The sequence below is a fragment of the Desmodus rotundus genome, chromosome 3 (assembly GCF_022682495.2).
Source record: "Desmodus rotundus isolate HL8 chromosome 3, HLdesRot8A.1, whole genome shotgun sequence".
Classification (NCBI taxonomy): domain Eukaryota; kingdom Metazoa; phylum Chordata; class Mammalia; order Chiroptera; family Phyllostomidae; genus Desmodus; species Desmodus rotundus.
In genome coordinates, this window is record NC_071389.1 from 117,506,641 (window position 1) to 117,523,364 (window position 16,724).

General features: G+C 42.0%; 1 protein-coding gene across 6 annotated transcripts in view; it reads right to left on the reverse strand.

The window, feature by feature from the left end:
• Nucleotides 1-382: 382 nt before the first annotated feature.
• The window catches only part of LOC112313517 (death domain-containing protein CRADD), a 247,445-nt gene continuing 231,103 nt past the window's right edge, over nt 383-16,724 (reverse strand). For all 6 annotated transcript variants that reach the window (XM_024570119.3, XM_045202028.2, XM_024570200.3 and 3 more), the window contains one exon: nt 383-1,102. In XM_024570119.3, the coding sequence (XP_024425887.1) occupies nt 801-1,102 (302 nt within the window). In that variant the 3' untranslated portion in view covers nt 383-800. The remainder of the gene's footprint in view (nt 1,103-16,724) is intronic.

Sequence of the window (16,724 nt, forward strand, 5' to 3'; positions counted from 1 at the left end):
AAAAGGACAGAAGCCTAAATCATACTCTTTAAGGCATAACACTTCAGTCATTAGGGCTTCAATGGAAAGACCACACCCCCTTTTGTCCCCGGGCTAAATCCCTTAAATAAATGGTACAGGATTTTCTTAAGCAATCTTTTAAAGATGAAGGGCTCAGGTATAGGTGCTGGTACCTGAACTGGTCTTTGCAGGGAGCTTCAATGTCTTAAATTCAACACAGACACCCCTCCTGATCTATTTATCTTGACTAAAGAAAGTAACCATTTTCTTGTTACTATCAGTTCTGTTCCAAAGAAATGACTACTGTAAATTTACACCCTTAATCCCATGCAATTCAAGAATGAGGGGGGGAAAAATGACATTTTCTCACAAAAGCACCACATTATATATAATAATTTACTTTTTATTATCATCATCATCATCAGTAGCAAAGTCCATATTTCCATTCCCAGGCAACATAAAAGTGGATGTTTCATGTAGAAGACACTTGCATGTAATGTGATAACAGTATAGTTTCTGAGCCACTATGCTCCCCCCGTCTATTAAAAAGCAACCACACAATTAAAACCTGAACAATTAAAACAATGCAATCTTTGAGCAATTGAAAACAATGAATTGTAAAGCCAACAAGGGAGATCTGAGTCATCTGGCCCTTCAGGTGATGTGAAGTACAAACCCTATTTTCCCCTTTCATCTATGGATCATTGAAAAGAAAACACATACACCCCCAACAAAAAACTACCTGCCCTGGGCACATGTGACTTGGGGACGCACTCCCCAGAGGGCAGATGGAGACCCCGTCATTCCAGCATGTGCTGGAGCACTGAGGGGTCCACCTCCACGGCCTGGAGGCCCCTTTGCAAGCTCTGGAAGGTGGCCTGCTTCCCATAGCGCTGCCTCCAGCGGACGAAGGCCTCCACCACCTGCGAGTGCACGTTGTGGGGGTGGTTGGCCTTGCAGCGGTAGATGTCATTCTGGGACAGTCCCAGGGACAGCACCATGGACTCCCACTCGGGGCCCAGCCTCTGGGCCAGCTGGTTAATCTGCCGGTCTGATGGGGAGCTGTTGAGGATGTGTGGGGGGATTCCAGCAGTCCGGTCATCTGGGGAGGAGAGAGACACCGAGGTGAGAAGAACAAGCAAACACATCAGAAGGAGGCAAAAATGAAAAACGCTGGGAGAATGACATACACCTCCAAATGTCAGGGGCCAACTCTTCCTAGTCCGCTCGAGGCTGCTCAGTACCAAGCCATAGACAGGCGCTTAAGAAGTACCATTGGCATCTACGAAAATTCAGCATTTACTACATGTAGAAAATTGGAAAATAAGAAAACAAAAATAACTAAAAGTCCTATCAAAGAAGCCAACTGATGATAATTTGATGTATTTCCTTTCAGTCCTCTATATCTAAAATAAACATTTAGGATTACATTGTACATACTGCATTGTAACATGCTGTTTTCACTTCCAACTCTTTCACCACAGAGGCCAAGCCGGGGGTGGCGGGGAACGAGAGAAGGCTGCACCGGCCCCAGTTCCCTCCAGCTCTGGCCAGTGGGCACAGGGGTGACAGTCTCCTGCAGGACTGGCTGGTACGGAAGGGTAACAGACCACAGAGAACTGCTACGCTCTCCTGATAAACTTGAACATCGCAAACAAAAGGTACAGTTTCTAAAGGAAGCAGGAGCCCAGAGGCCCACTAAGAAGAAAACAAACTTAGTGGCCATGAGGTAGCAGGTAGAGAGAAGAGCCAAGTTCTCTGCTCCAGCACAGGCCACAGGAGGAGAGTTACCACCCAGCAGAGCCCGAAGGAGGAAGAGAAAGCACGTGCTGAGGATGGGCAAAGAGAACCTGACCTTGCAGTCCTACCTGCATTCCAGTCTCTTGGGGGCCAGGGCGCTGAGGTAGTCTGACCACAGCACAGGCAATGAATAAGAAGTGCCCATGGTTACACAGAAGGCCCTCCAGAGGAAGGAGGTTACAGCTACGCCCTGAACATAGGAAGGAGCCCAGAGAGAGGGAAGGAAAGGAGTGTATGCCCAGAAAGAACTGCATGTACAAAAGCCCCGCGGCAGGAGAAAGAACGTGGCGCATTCAAGAAAGTGAAAGAAGTTCACTGTAGCGAAGTGCAGATATCCGGGACTCCAAATATCTACATTATGGTGCCGGGTACTGGTTAGTTAGGCCAGGGCTAGAAGTGAGGCCTTCCTATTCCCGGTTCAGACGCCCGTACAGGGGCACATTATACTGCCACACTTTCTTTCACCAGAGTCACGGGTCAGTCCCACTTCACACTCAGCAGCTCACTGTTTTGATTTATGAATGCCATAAGACAAAAGGTATCCTATCAGAATAGCTAATGTTTTCCACTCACGTGCTTTGGCAGCTGCCATTACCCTGGGCTTCAGTTGTAAAGTTATTGCCAAAGATACTTTCTGGTGTTTATCAAGATTGTAATTTTTTAAAAAAAATGACTAAGAAGCAATTAGAATAATGATGATACTGCTGACCAATATTTTATATTAACAGTAATAATTTTATGGCTTTTATAAAAAATATGGGCTCACTAAAAATTCAAGCACCACAAAAAAGTACAAAGAAGAAAATGAATCATCCGGTATCCCACCACTGTATTTACAGCGGGTTGACGTAACTTTGGACATGTCTTTATGCACGTATGCTGTTAGGAGAATAGTATACAGCTTTTTCCTAAGTTATTTAATTTTGTTTGAAGAAAAAGAAGAGAAACTAAATGACTTTCTGACCTGCAGTGAAAATAGTTAAAACATGCACACGAGAATCAATGCAATTTTTTTTAAGATTTAAGAGATAAATTGCATATTTTAACATTAATGCTCTACAATGAACACTTTATGTATCCTCTACCTTTCCTTACACCTCTTGATTTTTTTTTTTTTTTTTTGCTTACATCATTTTCATTTTGCCAGGTGCTAAGCATTTAATGCTTCTGTAACAATAACACCCTCTCCCGGGCTGTTAAGTGTTAAAACTACATTATGATGGTTTGAATGATCACCCTTGTTTCTTGTTGTTCTTTTTGTTGTTACAGTTTTTTAAGCTGCGGAATTTCTACTTCTGAGCCTGTTATTTTGACTTCAGTCTTTGGGTCAATTTCATCACAGGGTGGTTTTCCTAAATAAATGCTCACGGCTACTGTATCCCTTGAGTTCTTTCAAATCAAGACTGCTCATTGTTTTCACTGCTAAATAATAACTTAATATTATTTGAAATTTTCATATTATGTTATTTTAATGTTATACTTTTAAATTATGAATATAATGTTACATTATTTGAACAATTTTATTCCTCTTATAAGTTTGTATACCTTGCTCGTATTTCATGGTAAAGAATGTTGGTGTGGAGAATTCTGCTACCAACCTGCTATCCTCATTTCATATAACCTGCTTTTTCTGTCTGGAGTTTACAGCGCTGAAGCTTTAGACCAGGGTACAGCTTGGCCATCTTCTCTCTGCCTTTCCAGGCATGTGGCATGGCCTTGTGACCAAAGATTTACCTTCTTGTGTTATATCTTTGCACTCTTTTTCTGCCTCATATGCTGCGTGACTTTGCCTATCCTCCACAGCGATCTTTTTCCCTCTTACTGCTTTAACTCTGCGATGAACTCCTGCCTTTCCCCATGACACTCATTTGATTTTCCACAATGTCTGTTCTGTTTTTTATTCCTGGTTCAAATCTTGTTTTGTGATTTTGTTCTCAATTTATTTTCTTGGATCTTTAATCGATCTCTTAAAACTCCCATTTCACCTCACACCCATTAGGACGACTACTATCAAAAACAGAAAATAGACTTCCAGTCAAGATGGTGGAGTTGGTAATGCTGTGCTTGCTCCCATGACCCATCAAAATTACAACTAAATTACAGGACAACCATTCTTGTCAGCCAGCCAAAAACCAGCTGAACTGTAACTAAGGATATTATTACAAAGAAGCCATGTTGACTCTAGGAGAGCTGGAGATGCACAAGCTGGTCCCACAAACACAGTGTGGTGGTTAACAAACATGAGCAATATCTTGGCTGTGGGGATCTCCCCATAAGGGATAAGGGGATTCCAGCCCCACACCAGGCTCCATAGCCCAGGGTTCCAGTGCTGGGAGAAGTCCCCATAACTCCTGGCTGTGAAAGCCAGCAGGGATTGCAGCTGAAGGAGAAGGAGGGCTTCTAGAGTCCCAGGCATTCACCCCACAGAAGGATTTACTAGCTCTGAGCTCCAGCACTGAACTGAAAGCAATGACTCAAAGAACTATTTGTATTGATATAGCCATTTTCATAGTAGCATTGTTCACAATAGCCAAAAAGTGAACACAACTCAAATGTCTATCACAGGATGAATGGATAGTATAATAATGCTATATGACACATCAGAATATTGTGCAGCCATAAAAAGGAAGAAATTCTGACCCATGCTACAACACGTATGCGCCTCAAGGGAACTACACTAAGTGAAATAAGCCACTCACAAAAGGACAAATACTCTCTGATTCCATTCATATGAGATAGTCAAACTCACTGAGACAGAAAGAATGATGGTTGCCAGGGACTGGGAGAGAATGACATGGGGCACTGTTTTAAAAAGTACAGTGTAAAAGTACTTAACACTCATGAAGTGGACATTTAAAAATGGAAAAGATGGCACATTTTATGCTATGTATATTTTACCACAATTAAAAATAAAAATTTAAAAAGAATCTCATTGTTTTATCATAGCTACATTGAGTTTTTATTTCTATGGAATTGATACTGAGCTCCTTCAATAGCATGTGATACTTGTGAGGTTGACTTTTCTTGAATTGGGTTTTTTCTCAGACCAGGTTGGTTATGTCTATTTTTTGCAAGCCATATTCCTTTCTCTCATTCCTCTGCTGTAGCATTTTCACAGTTGTCACGACACGTAGCTTTATCTTGTGCGTACTAATGTGAGTGTCTGCACCCAACATTTCTATTTGCTCTCTTATGCTAAGTTGATACATCCTTGACACTCTGCTCACCTTATAAGGGACCAGCTGTCTTTCTCCCCTGAGCTACAATCTGATATTAGCTGTTGCTTTTTGTGCATTGTTCTGCCTAGAGGAGAGCTAGGACCCACTAGGCATGCCTTTGCTGGGGGTCCTATATTGAACTCTCTCTTTTGGAAGCTAATTAAATATCTTGTACCAGATCCTGCTCTGCCTAGCCAGGGTGCACTCGCTCCTGGGGTCTCTGTCCTGGAACTCAGCACAGACACGAAGAGATAGCCTGCTCTGGGTTGCCTCCCTGCCTCAGCTGAGGCTGATTCCTGACATTTACGGAGGCTGTCGGCTCACCTCTACGGCCAGATTCTTTCCAAACTGATCGGTATTAGCAGGAATGCTTGGGATTTTGTCCCCTTGCCTTCTGCTCCCAGTATTGCTCCTGAGGGATCATTATTGTTTCCTTCGTTGCCTCTCACTTTTCAAAGTACATGGACTAAAGCTGTGACTGGCTTTTTTGTTTGGTTGGTAGCTGCTGGTGAATGTTTTTGTTTTACAGGCTTATGGGTTCAGCTTATTGGGTGGTGGGGAGGGAGCATCCGTGATTTGGCTACAGTCCATCATCTTTCTGACTCCTGGCCAACTATTAATGCAACATATGTGTTGGGCCAATTAACTGGAAGTGAGGACAGTGCCCTCATTCTTCTGCACTTTCAGGGGCACATAAACCTTGTAAATACTTCCACATAACTGGGAGATGGCTAGTAGTCTGTGGACACAGTCTGGGGCAAAGATAACTGGCACATAAACATACCCAGCCAAGAGCAAATCAGGTCCTCCAAGGAGAACTTGTGCACATAAAGAGACAGTGACAGCTGTTTGTGCTGTCTGACCTCTATCTGGAAAAGTATCCTCATGAGGCCCTTCAAGCTCATGAATTCTTCTGAATGCAAGGCTACTTGAAAATGAAAGTCCTAAGGCTTTAGTGTCAGCTCCCAAATATACTACATAGTATCTGGTCAAGCTTTAAATTAGTCCACTGTGACCACCTGGCCACTGTTTCTCAAAGCTTGATATGCGTACCACTAGTGGTGTGCAAGATGACGTCAGGGGGTACATGGGTGAACATTCTGTATCAGAACAGTCATGTATCTATTTTAACACAATTAGGAAAGTAGAAATGGCATTTCAAACTCATGATTGCAAGGATTAAGATAAATATATAAAAAGTAAATAAAAAGCAAATATACAATGATGAAAAGTAAACAAAAAGAAAAGTAAAATTTAAAATAAAAAGTAAATTTTTAAAAAGGATTAAATTACTGGTACAGTGGTACAAAGATATGGCAAGAATTGTACAAGTAGAACCCAAATGATTGAAGTTTGGGAAGTCCAGTGTTTCTCAACAATGTCACCATTGGCATTCCGGGCAGGACACTCCATTGTGCAGGACTGTCCCCTGTGCATAGCAGGGTCTTTAGCATTGCTAACCTGCACCTACTATGTGCTAGTCACATCCCTCAGTGCAGCCTGAGAACACGTGTCCACATACTCTGGGGTGAGGCAGTACTACCCCTGGTTAAGAACCACCAGATGCTGTGACATAAGACTGTCCAATCTAGTTTTTAGATTCTAAGCAAGGAGTTAAATCCTTTAATACTGACAAACTGTTCTCCCTTATATAGAGCCTAAATGTTTCATGCAATGCTGTAATCACATGTTCAGTGAAATTAAAACTTACCTGCTTCAAAAGGGTCAACATTCACTGACAAATCCACCTACCACAGTGAAGCCAAGGATCCATTTGAACAGATGGACACTCTACTCCCATATCCCCCATCTCGTCACTTACTCCTTCACTCCTACACACCCCTGTCTTTGTGGTCATTACATGAATGAAAGCAGCATAGTGGTCCCTTCTCCTTCTCCAACTTCCTCTCTCACTTACACCTATCAATAGCTGCTCTGGCCTCAAACCTTAAAGCCTCCTTTTCAATTCCTACTGCATTTAGAGCCAGGTCTAAAAGACCACTCAACTTTTCTGTTTCTTAACATTTCTATCCCCCGAGCTCCTCATGGACAGAGACTTTTACTTCTGCACTCTTCTTCTTCAACCTTTAGCTCCTTACTGAGCACAAAACACAACCCAATGCATAGTGTTTAAATATATACATATATTTTTTAATCCTCACCCAAGGACATGTCTATTGATTGCTTTAGAGAGGAAAAGAGAGAGAAACAGATGTGAGAGAGAAACATCAATCGGTTGCTTCCCATATGCACCCTAACCAGGGATTGAACCAGCAACCTAGGCATGTGCCCTGCCCCAGGATCAAACCTGCAACCTTTTGGTGTACAGACAATGCTCCAACCAACTGAGTTACCTAGCCAGGGCCACAACATATACTTTTTCAGTAACTGATCATATTTTTAAAACAAAAAGTTCCTCCAAGTCGAGTTTTTAAATCTGTGCAGGTAGTACTCCCTGGGTGCATTTTGTCTGGGTGTGGCTTCTCTGAGTGAAGAAGAGTCCACTGACCCAGCATCCTGTTGACCTCCCCCTTTTACCCGGTATCCAATCATATGTTACTAACTTAATGGGGACCTGAGAAGAGGAACTACACAGGGTTCAAGAGCACAGTTCAAAGGCTGAAGACCATGCAGTAAAAGATAGGCATATCAGACATGTAAACAGCTGTGAGGAAAGTCAGATAAATTGGCAGTCAGGGATCTAGAAATACAGAAAGGTTCTTAACGATAATCTCCTTTTTAACTTCAGTTATTCAGTGATGTAACTGGAGATACTGTAAGCATATATGAATTCTTTATAAGAGTGATTCAGTTGGACATGGGGCAGCACTTTGGAAAGCTATACACATTCCTTTTGGAGAGCCTGGTCATACGCCAGCCTCCCAGCCCACTGCCATGGTGAGCCACTGTCACTGCTGGACGTGTCATATGCTTCCGGTTTGCTGGACCAAGCAAACAAACAAAAAGCAGTTGAGCTAAGAGATTTCCCCTTCTAGTGCAGCCACTTTTTAGATGTAAAAGGCTAACCTCTGCCTGAGAATATTTAAGGCTTCTGCTCAGGTCAAGTCTACTACTACTGTTGCATTGACCAAAGCAAGACATGTGACCAAATCCAAGAATAATAGGACAGAGAATTAAATTTTCTCACGGAGTGAAAATTTGCTAAGCAATAATCTATAAGCATTCACAAGTATACTAATAAATTTTTAAAATCTAGTTGAAGTGATACATTACTGGGAATATATAAGATGTCAAAATTGATGCAGGAAAATAATAGAATACTTGAATAGACCAAAGTATTAAATACATTGAGATGGCAATCAAAATCCCTCCCTTGCTAAAGAGCTCTAGGCCCAGATTGTTTTACAGGTGAGCCCTACCAAATATCCATGAGACATTGAAGTTCCAATTTTATATGTTTCCCCCCAAATAGAAAAAAAAAACCCAAAGTTATATAATCCATTTTATTAAGCTGCTGTACTTTTTATTCCAAACATGATAAAAAGAATACAAAAAGAAAAGAAAAATCACAGGCTCATTTTGGTTATGATTTTTGATGTGAAAAATCCTAAATACTAACTAATAGAGTAAAAAGAACCTATTTAAAATAATAGATCATAAACTAGTACAATTTATCCCAAGATTACAATAATTTCAATATCATAAAAAATCAATTTATTTAAGATCAGTAGTCTAAAGACAAGTCATTATTATCTTAATAGAAGTAATTTTTTTGATAAAATTTGACAGCATTTATGATGTATTAAGATTCTTTAATAATTAGAATTATGGAGAACTTTAACTTGGCAAACATCGTAAAAGCCTACAATAAGCATTTGATTTAATGGAGAACTTTAAAATGTATTCCCTTTAAGGATGGGAACAACACAAGGATACCTACTCTCACCATTATTGCTGAATATAGTAGTAGAGGGAAGTCCTGACCAATGCTATAAGGAAAGAAAAAAAAAAGAGGATCCAAGATGGCAGCAGAGAAGGTGGAAGCTACACTCACCTCCTCCTCAGATCGAACTGGAATTACAACTAAAATGTAGAGCAATCAACCAGAAGAAGCAACTGAAGACTAGCTGAGCAGAAGTTTATAACCAAGATTACAGAAGAAGCCACATCGAGAGTGGTGGGAAGGGTGGAGATACAAACAGGGCTGGTCCCACTCCCAGGGGTGGTGGCTGAGACTCTGGAGGGACATCTCAGCCGTAAGCTTCTCCCTCTGAGGAGCGTGGGGTTTCAACCCCACATCAGGCTCCCAGCCCAGAGCACCAGCGCTGGGAAGAGGCACCCACATAACATCTGGCTGTGAAAATCAGTGATTCTATCCAGGGAGAGATAGAAGTCTGCTAGAGACACGGGCACCCTTTTAAAGGGCCAATGCGCAAAATCTCCTTCGCAGTCACTCACCCAGGGCACAAGCAGAGGGAGGGCAGAGCAGACTAGAGTCACATGAGAAAAGACTGGGGTTTGTGGCTCTGGGGAGAGAGTTGAAGGGACAGCCACCAGGGTCCCAGTGCTGAATCACTCTCCTGCCCTGAAGACACCACCTTTCTCAGGTGGAGCACTCCCCTCAGTGCTGCATCAGCCTGGAGAAAAGAAGTAGCCCCACCCTCTGGACTTCCTGTCACCCCACCCTGGGGAGCTTGCGCTCTGCTGAGAAGTCAGCTGCTTGGGCCAGGATGTAAAGGTCTGGGCAGACTCAGGGGATGTCAGGGACTGTGCTGTGTAGCTTTGGGACAGGGCACATTACCCCCACTTTCTTATAAACCTGACTGGTGCCTCCCCCTCACAGGAGATCCACTAGCTCCACTTTCTAGATTTCCTACGGCCCCAACCCTCTTGACTCCTGGTGGTTATACCTTGCCGAGGTCTAGGAAGATTCCAGGACAGACTGAGTTGTGTCTGAGTTAGATCTGGGTTAGATCTGAGTTAGATCTGGGGTGAGGGCCACTGTCTGCACTTTCTACAAGCCTGACTGGCACCCCCCTCTGGTGGCCCTGCCCCGTTGAGATCAGGCTCCTGGCAGAATCTGGGAGACAATGAGATGTGTGGCTCTAGAACATGGAAAAATTTTCCCTTGCATGCCTGAGCAGTGCAGAGAACTCCCTTATGGACAAATCTTGGCCTGTTTGGGCCTGATAAACTGCTGGCCTCACCCAGATGATTCCTGGAGACCCTAAGCCACCGCAGAGGTGTGCGAACAACCAGTGGATAGCAGCTAGATTTGGTATACCCTGGGATATTTGCTGAGTGGCCTCAGACTCTGCATTGGCACCAAATTTGAACCTGTATCAGTCTGATGCATATCACTCACCCCTGCCTGATGACTCACTGAGAACACATCTCATGCAACTTGAGTATGGCCAGAGGCTCTTTCGTTGACTAAGCCTATCAGGCAGCAAGCAGGAGGAGGCATAAGAAGGCAGATCTTGAGGTTCCCTGTGATTTCTGCTACCTTCCCCTAGGCCCAGTGTTGGTAAAAGTCAGCCATGGTGCGCAGCTTCATGGCTGCGATTCCATATTAGAATCCCAGAAAAATTCTAATACAGATCCATGATGGGTCATTACAAGGTTGTTTACATCAAGTAACACTGGGAAGAAAGGAGCTGGAAACAACCTAAGCGCTTGGGCACAGACAGAGAAGTACGCAGGAACGCATAGGGAACACCAGGCAGATTGAGGAAAAGGATTGCCTAAATCAAAAATGTAAGAAAAAGAATGAAATCTATAGCAATGAAAACTTTAAAATACTTGTTCGAAATGACATCATTTACAAACACACACACCAATAAAAGAATATCCATCAGACATATAGTGAGTTTGGGGAGGAAAGGGAATGGGTGGTGTGGTGGCCGCCATGCTGAGAAAACTAATCTGACCTGCCACCTCCCAGGACCCACGTGTCAGCCTTGGGCCGAGTGCACGGCTGGCAGAGAAATCCCTTGGGCTCAGGGACTGGTTGCCTGGAAAGGGAAAGAAAAGCACCTTGAAACGAAAACTAACTAGAACCCCTTGTTCTGATAGATAATCACAGAGAACAATCTAGGCCTCACAGACTGGTGAAGAAATAAACTGTTTGGTCTTTCTAAAACCAATTTTCAGGGTGATGAAGTGACAGCCTACTCCAAATAACAAGGCTGTGTTGCAAAATACAAGTAAATCATACTTACTGTAATGGAAAACTTCATTTGACTATCAAGTCCATGGAAGGTCAACAACAAAAATGTTAGCAATAATTGAGTTCTCACTGAATTAAAAGACAGGAGGTAGGATGGACATGGCTCTGGGCTAAGAATTAGCAGGCCTGGGTGCTATCAAATTTGAACCTGCCACCAGCTAGATGTGTAACTTGGGATAAGCCTTTAGCCTCTTTGGATTGTTTTCTCACTTGTAAAAGGTAAAGCCAGATTGCTTCCAAAGTCTCATGTGGATATAACATGTTATACTATCATTTTCAAATGTAATTTTATTTTCTACAGATCTTATAGAGAACAGTTTTTGATATTTCATTAATCGACAATTATTCTTTATTGTTACATTCACTCTTTCCTACATGTATTCTAAGATAACAACAAGACTAGGTGTTTTTGTAATTTTTTTTTTTGCTTATTTTTTCTCCTTTTCAAAGATCACTCATGGAAACTTATCCTTTCATAGCAAGAAACAAAACAAAACAGTAAAATGAATATTGGCAGAGTAAATTTTTTCAAAGCAGTCTAAAAATTTTTAAAGTTCAAGTTGCTGGGCCATTCTTTTTTTTTTCACATACTCACAAACCTGACTGAACTCCATCAGTTTGTCATTCATCCCGCTGCTTGAATATGCCAGCTTGCCTGGAACCTGAGGGCCTCGCACTCGCTGGTCCCTCTTCCTGGAACGTTCTTCCGGGAAGCCTCCTTTAAAGGTGGCTTCTCAGTGGAGCCCACCCTGACCACCCACCCTACTCTCGATCGCAACTCCCATTCCACTCTGAGATTCCCCCTTATCCACATATCACCTTCTCACATATTTTATATTTTTTGGGTGTGTTCTGTTTGTTGTTGCTGACTGTCCCCACTCCACACATCAACCCATCCCTGAGAGAATATAAGCCACTCACAGGCAGGGGACCTTTGCCCATCTTATTCATCAGTTTTATTCAATGATGTACCCCAGGCACCAAGGATAGTGCTCGTTCATAGATGGCACTCCCTACAAATATAGACACTGCTGGATAAATGAACAAATTAAAGGGAATAATCCATTACATTTAGAACATACTCATTTAGCTCTGTTCTCTGTTGCCACAGTGTTACCAGACGCTCCCACTTTTAGTTTACTTAGCACCTAAAAACCAAAGAAATTATATTGTATAATCTGGGAATGGATAGAAAATAAAAAAGGGGGCAACTCCACAACAGCAAATACTGTCGAGGTTAAGGATACATAAACTACCCACTTTCTATACTGAACTGGGTAACAATGAACTCCTCCCTCCCATATCCATGTTTACCCTGAAAAGAGTTAGAAACCCAGACAGACCCCCAGATGGCTTCTGGGTAAACAGGGCAGAGTGAGGCCTAATCCCAGAGTCTCCATCTCCTTGACACGATAGAAATGAGCAGAAGGTAATAATAAGAAGTGAATCAAAAAAGATGGTAGAACCACCCTCTAATTCCTGCTTCCCTGAAGCTGTATCAATATTCAATAAAATTCCACTCTAATACCCCCAAATCTTGAGAGAAATAATGAATTAAGTGGGATTTCTTAAGACTTTTTCTCTTCTGACGTTAGTAGGCTGGGGTGGTGATTGCTGCATGGAGGGTTGGGGAGATCAGAAATGTGAACAATGAGGAAGGATATGCCCTGCAGAACTGACGAGACCTTTCACATGGGCTCAGGACACTACAGGACACGGCTGTCACAATGTGGCCCACGTATGAGTAGCTCAGCTGAGCTCACTCCTCTGCACTGACTCCTCCACTGACAGGTGTCCTTTAAGATGAAGAAAGCGGGCAGAATAGGAAATACCCAGTCCTCACAGGGCCACAAATAGGGTCAGAAGGGCATCAGGAGAAATCAACCCCACGGATCAGAGCACCAAAGGCTGAACACAGCTGCCCAAACATGAGCAAGATGGAATGAAATGGCATGACACTTCAGTAACATACTAATTTCTAAGCCACTAGTAATAACTGATTTATAAAGGGAACTTTATGAGTATGAGGAAAAAAACTGACAAAAAAATCCACAATCCTGAAAGAATAAGGAAAAGTGTTTTGTCATAGAAAAACATAAAAAAGCATAATAGAAACATGAATAGAGTAAAACAAAAACTTAACAATGAGATAGTCAATTAATGCTTGTCATACTAAAATGATAAATTTAGGACCAAAAGAACAGCATTATGAAACTAATAAATAAATTAGAAATGCCAAGGAATAGACATGACACAAAATTATTTTCAAAGGCTTAAGGTAATCAGAGATAGAATGCAGAATTTAAAGCAATTGTAGAAAAATGATAGATATAAAGAAGAAAGAAATACAGTCTATTAAAAAGTTAATAATGGGCATCTCTGAAGTAAAAATCCAGCCCAAAGTATTCAAAGATCCAATACAAGAAAATATTCCTAAAATGAATAAGCATCAGAATTTCTAAGTTGAAAGACCACACTCTGTTTTAGGAAAAATTGATATAGAATTATCAGCTGTAAGACATATTCTGGCTAAATAATTGAATTTCCAGTTTCAAAAAATAATTCTTCAAGCAGAGAAAGCAAGTCGCCTACAAGGAGAAGAAAGGCAGTCAAATTTTTCAAAAGAATTTTACATGCAACATATAACGAAGCAATTCCTTCAAGATTCTAAGGGGAGAACTTTTGACCAAGATGGAGGCGTAGGTATATACTTCACCTCCTTGTACAACCAAATGAAGGACAACAAAAAATTAAAAAACAAACAATACCCAGAATTGCCAGAAAATTGAACTGAATGGGAGACTGACAACGAAGGAGTTAAAGAAGAAACATTCATCCAGACCAGTAGGAAGGGAGGAGATGGGCAACTGGGGATGAGAGGACTCATGGCAAGGCGGTAGCTTGAGAACCGGGGTAGACTGGGCAGTCCCACATTTGCATGCAGATAAACTGGGAGGGACAACTGGGGAGCAAGACAGATGGCACAACTCAGGGTTCTAGCATGGGGAAATAAAGCCTCAAAACCACTGACCGAAAAAAAAATCTGTGGGGTTTCACTGGCAGGAGAAACTCCCAGCCTCACAGGAGAGTTTGTTGGAGAGACCCACAGGGTCCTAGAACACACACAAACCCACTTAGCCAGGAATCAGCACCAGAAGGGCCCAATTTTCTTGTGGGTAGCAGCGGATGTGATTGAAAGTTGGCCCAGAGCTGAGCAATTGTTCCCTTAGCATTGCTCCCTCTTGGAACCCCCCCTCACAAATAGCACCACAATGCAGCAAAGAGGGTTGCCCCACCCTGGCCAATACTTAAGGCTCCACCCCTTATATTGTAACAGGCATACAGAGACAAAAAAAAAATGACCCAAATGAAACAACAGATTAAAGCTCCAGAAAAAATACAACTAAGCAACGAAGAGATAGCCAATCTATCAGATACAGAGTTCAAAACACTGGTAATCAGGATGCTCACAGAATTGGTTGAGTAGGGTCGCAAAATAGAGGAAAAAGTGAAGGCTAGGAAAAGCAAAATAAAGGAAAATGTACAGGGAACCAACAGTGATGGGAAAGAAACTGGAACTCAAATCAACGGTGTGGACCAGAAGGAAGAAAGAAACATCCAACCCAATCAGAATGAAGAAACAAGAATCCAAAAAAATGAAGAGAGGCAGAGGAATCTCTGGGACAACCTAAAACATTCCAATATCCGAATCATAGCGGTGCCAGAAGGAGAAGAACAGCAGCAAGAAATTGAAAACTTATTTGAACAAATAATGAAGGAGAACTTCCCCAATCTGGCGAGGGAAATAGACTTCCAGGAAATCCAGTCAGCCCTAGAGTCCCAAAGAAGTTGGACCCAAAGAGGAACACACCAAGGCACATCACAATTAAGTTACCCAATATTAAAGACAAAGAGGAAATCCTAAAAGCAGCAAGAGAAAAGGAGACAGTTACCTACAAAGGAGTTCCCATCAGATTATCAGCTGATTTCTCAAAACAAACCTTGCAGGCAAGAAGGGGCTGGAAACAAGTATTGAAAGTCATGAAAGGCAAGGACTTACATCCAAGATTACTCTATCCAGCAAAGCTATCATTTAGAATGGAAGGGCAGATAAAGTGCTTCCCAGATAAGGTCCGTTGAAAGGAGTACATCCATCACCAAGCCATTATTATATGAAACATTAAAGGGACTTATCTAAGAAAAAGAAGATCAAAAATATGAACAGTAAAATGACAACAAACTCACAACTATCAACAAATGAACTTAAAGGAAGAGAAAACAAAATGAAAACAAAAACTAAGCAAAGAACCAGACAGGAACAGAATCAGAGAAATGGACATCACACAGAGGGAGTTCGGTGGGAAGGGGGAGGGAGGAATAGGGGGGGAAAGGTAAAGGGAATAAGAAGCATAATTAGTAGGCATAAAATACATGGGGAGCGATAACAAATGGTACAGGAAAATGGTGTAAGTTATTTGAGAGGACTGAAATAACTTATATGTACAACCCATGGACATGAACTAAGGGGGGGGAGGGATGTGGGAGCGTTGAGGGGGCAGGGTAGAGGGGGGATAAAGGGGAAAAAATTGGGAAAACTATAATAGCATAATCAATAAAAAATACTTAAAATGAAAAAAAAAGAAATATGAAAAGTTGTGTAACTCCTAAAGCTGCTGAGAATGAGGCTATCAGGAAGGAGTGCTTACAGGCAGGAAAAGTATATTCCCTTGATGGAGTTCAGCTGGGCTGAATGGCTTGGCAATAAGTCCAAAGAAGTAACAAAGGAAGATCACGTAAATTTGCCAAGCAAAATCTTTCAAAACTATGGCACAAAAATAATCTTAAAAATAAAACTTTTAGTCATCTTATCAGCAACCTAAGGAGAGAGACAAAAGGCAGGCTTTTTAACTCACTGCCTTCCCACAACTAGAAGGGACAGTAAATGCGGTGACTGACGTCATCAAGAATCAAAATAATGTGGATAGAGTGATGAAATGATATTAACAAGATTTAATTTGTTTTGGAATAAATGTGACATCCTACCAAGCTTAAAAAATCAATCATGAGGACACATGCTATTTTGAACTTGCCTTAAATGCACGTTAGGAAAACAGGTTCATATGTTTTAATTGATTGCAAATGCAATATGACACTTGGGGTGGGAAAAAAACCCCAAAGAACAAAAAACAAAAACAAAAACACCCCCGAGTGAAATCTTTGTCCTAAATACATGTTTGGAAACAGAAAAAGGGCGATGACAGTCTCAGAGAATTCGCATTAGTCAGAGAAAGCCCTTCCAGACCAGTGGCCTGATTGCACACTGTGTGGACAGAGAGGCAGGCCCAGTCTGAACGCGGGTCTCCCCAAAGACGTGAACCCGCAAGCACGTCTACACAGTCAGCTCTGAGTTCTAGTGAGGCAGGGACTGTGACAGTCTTGTTCACAGCAAGGACCTAGCACAGGACCTTGGAGCCTGGTACAAACAGCTCCAAGAATTATCTTTTAACGCTTTAGTT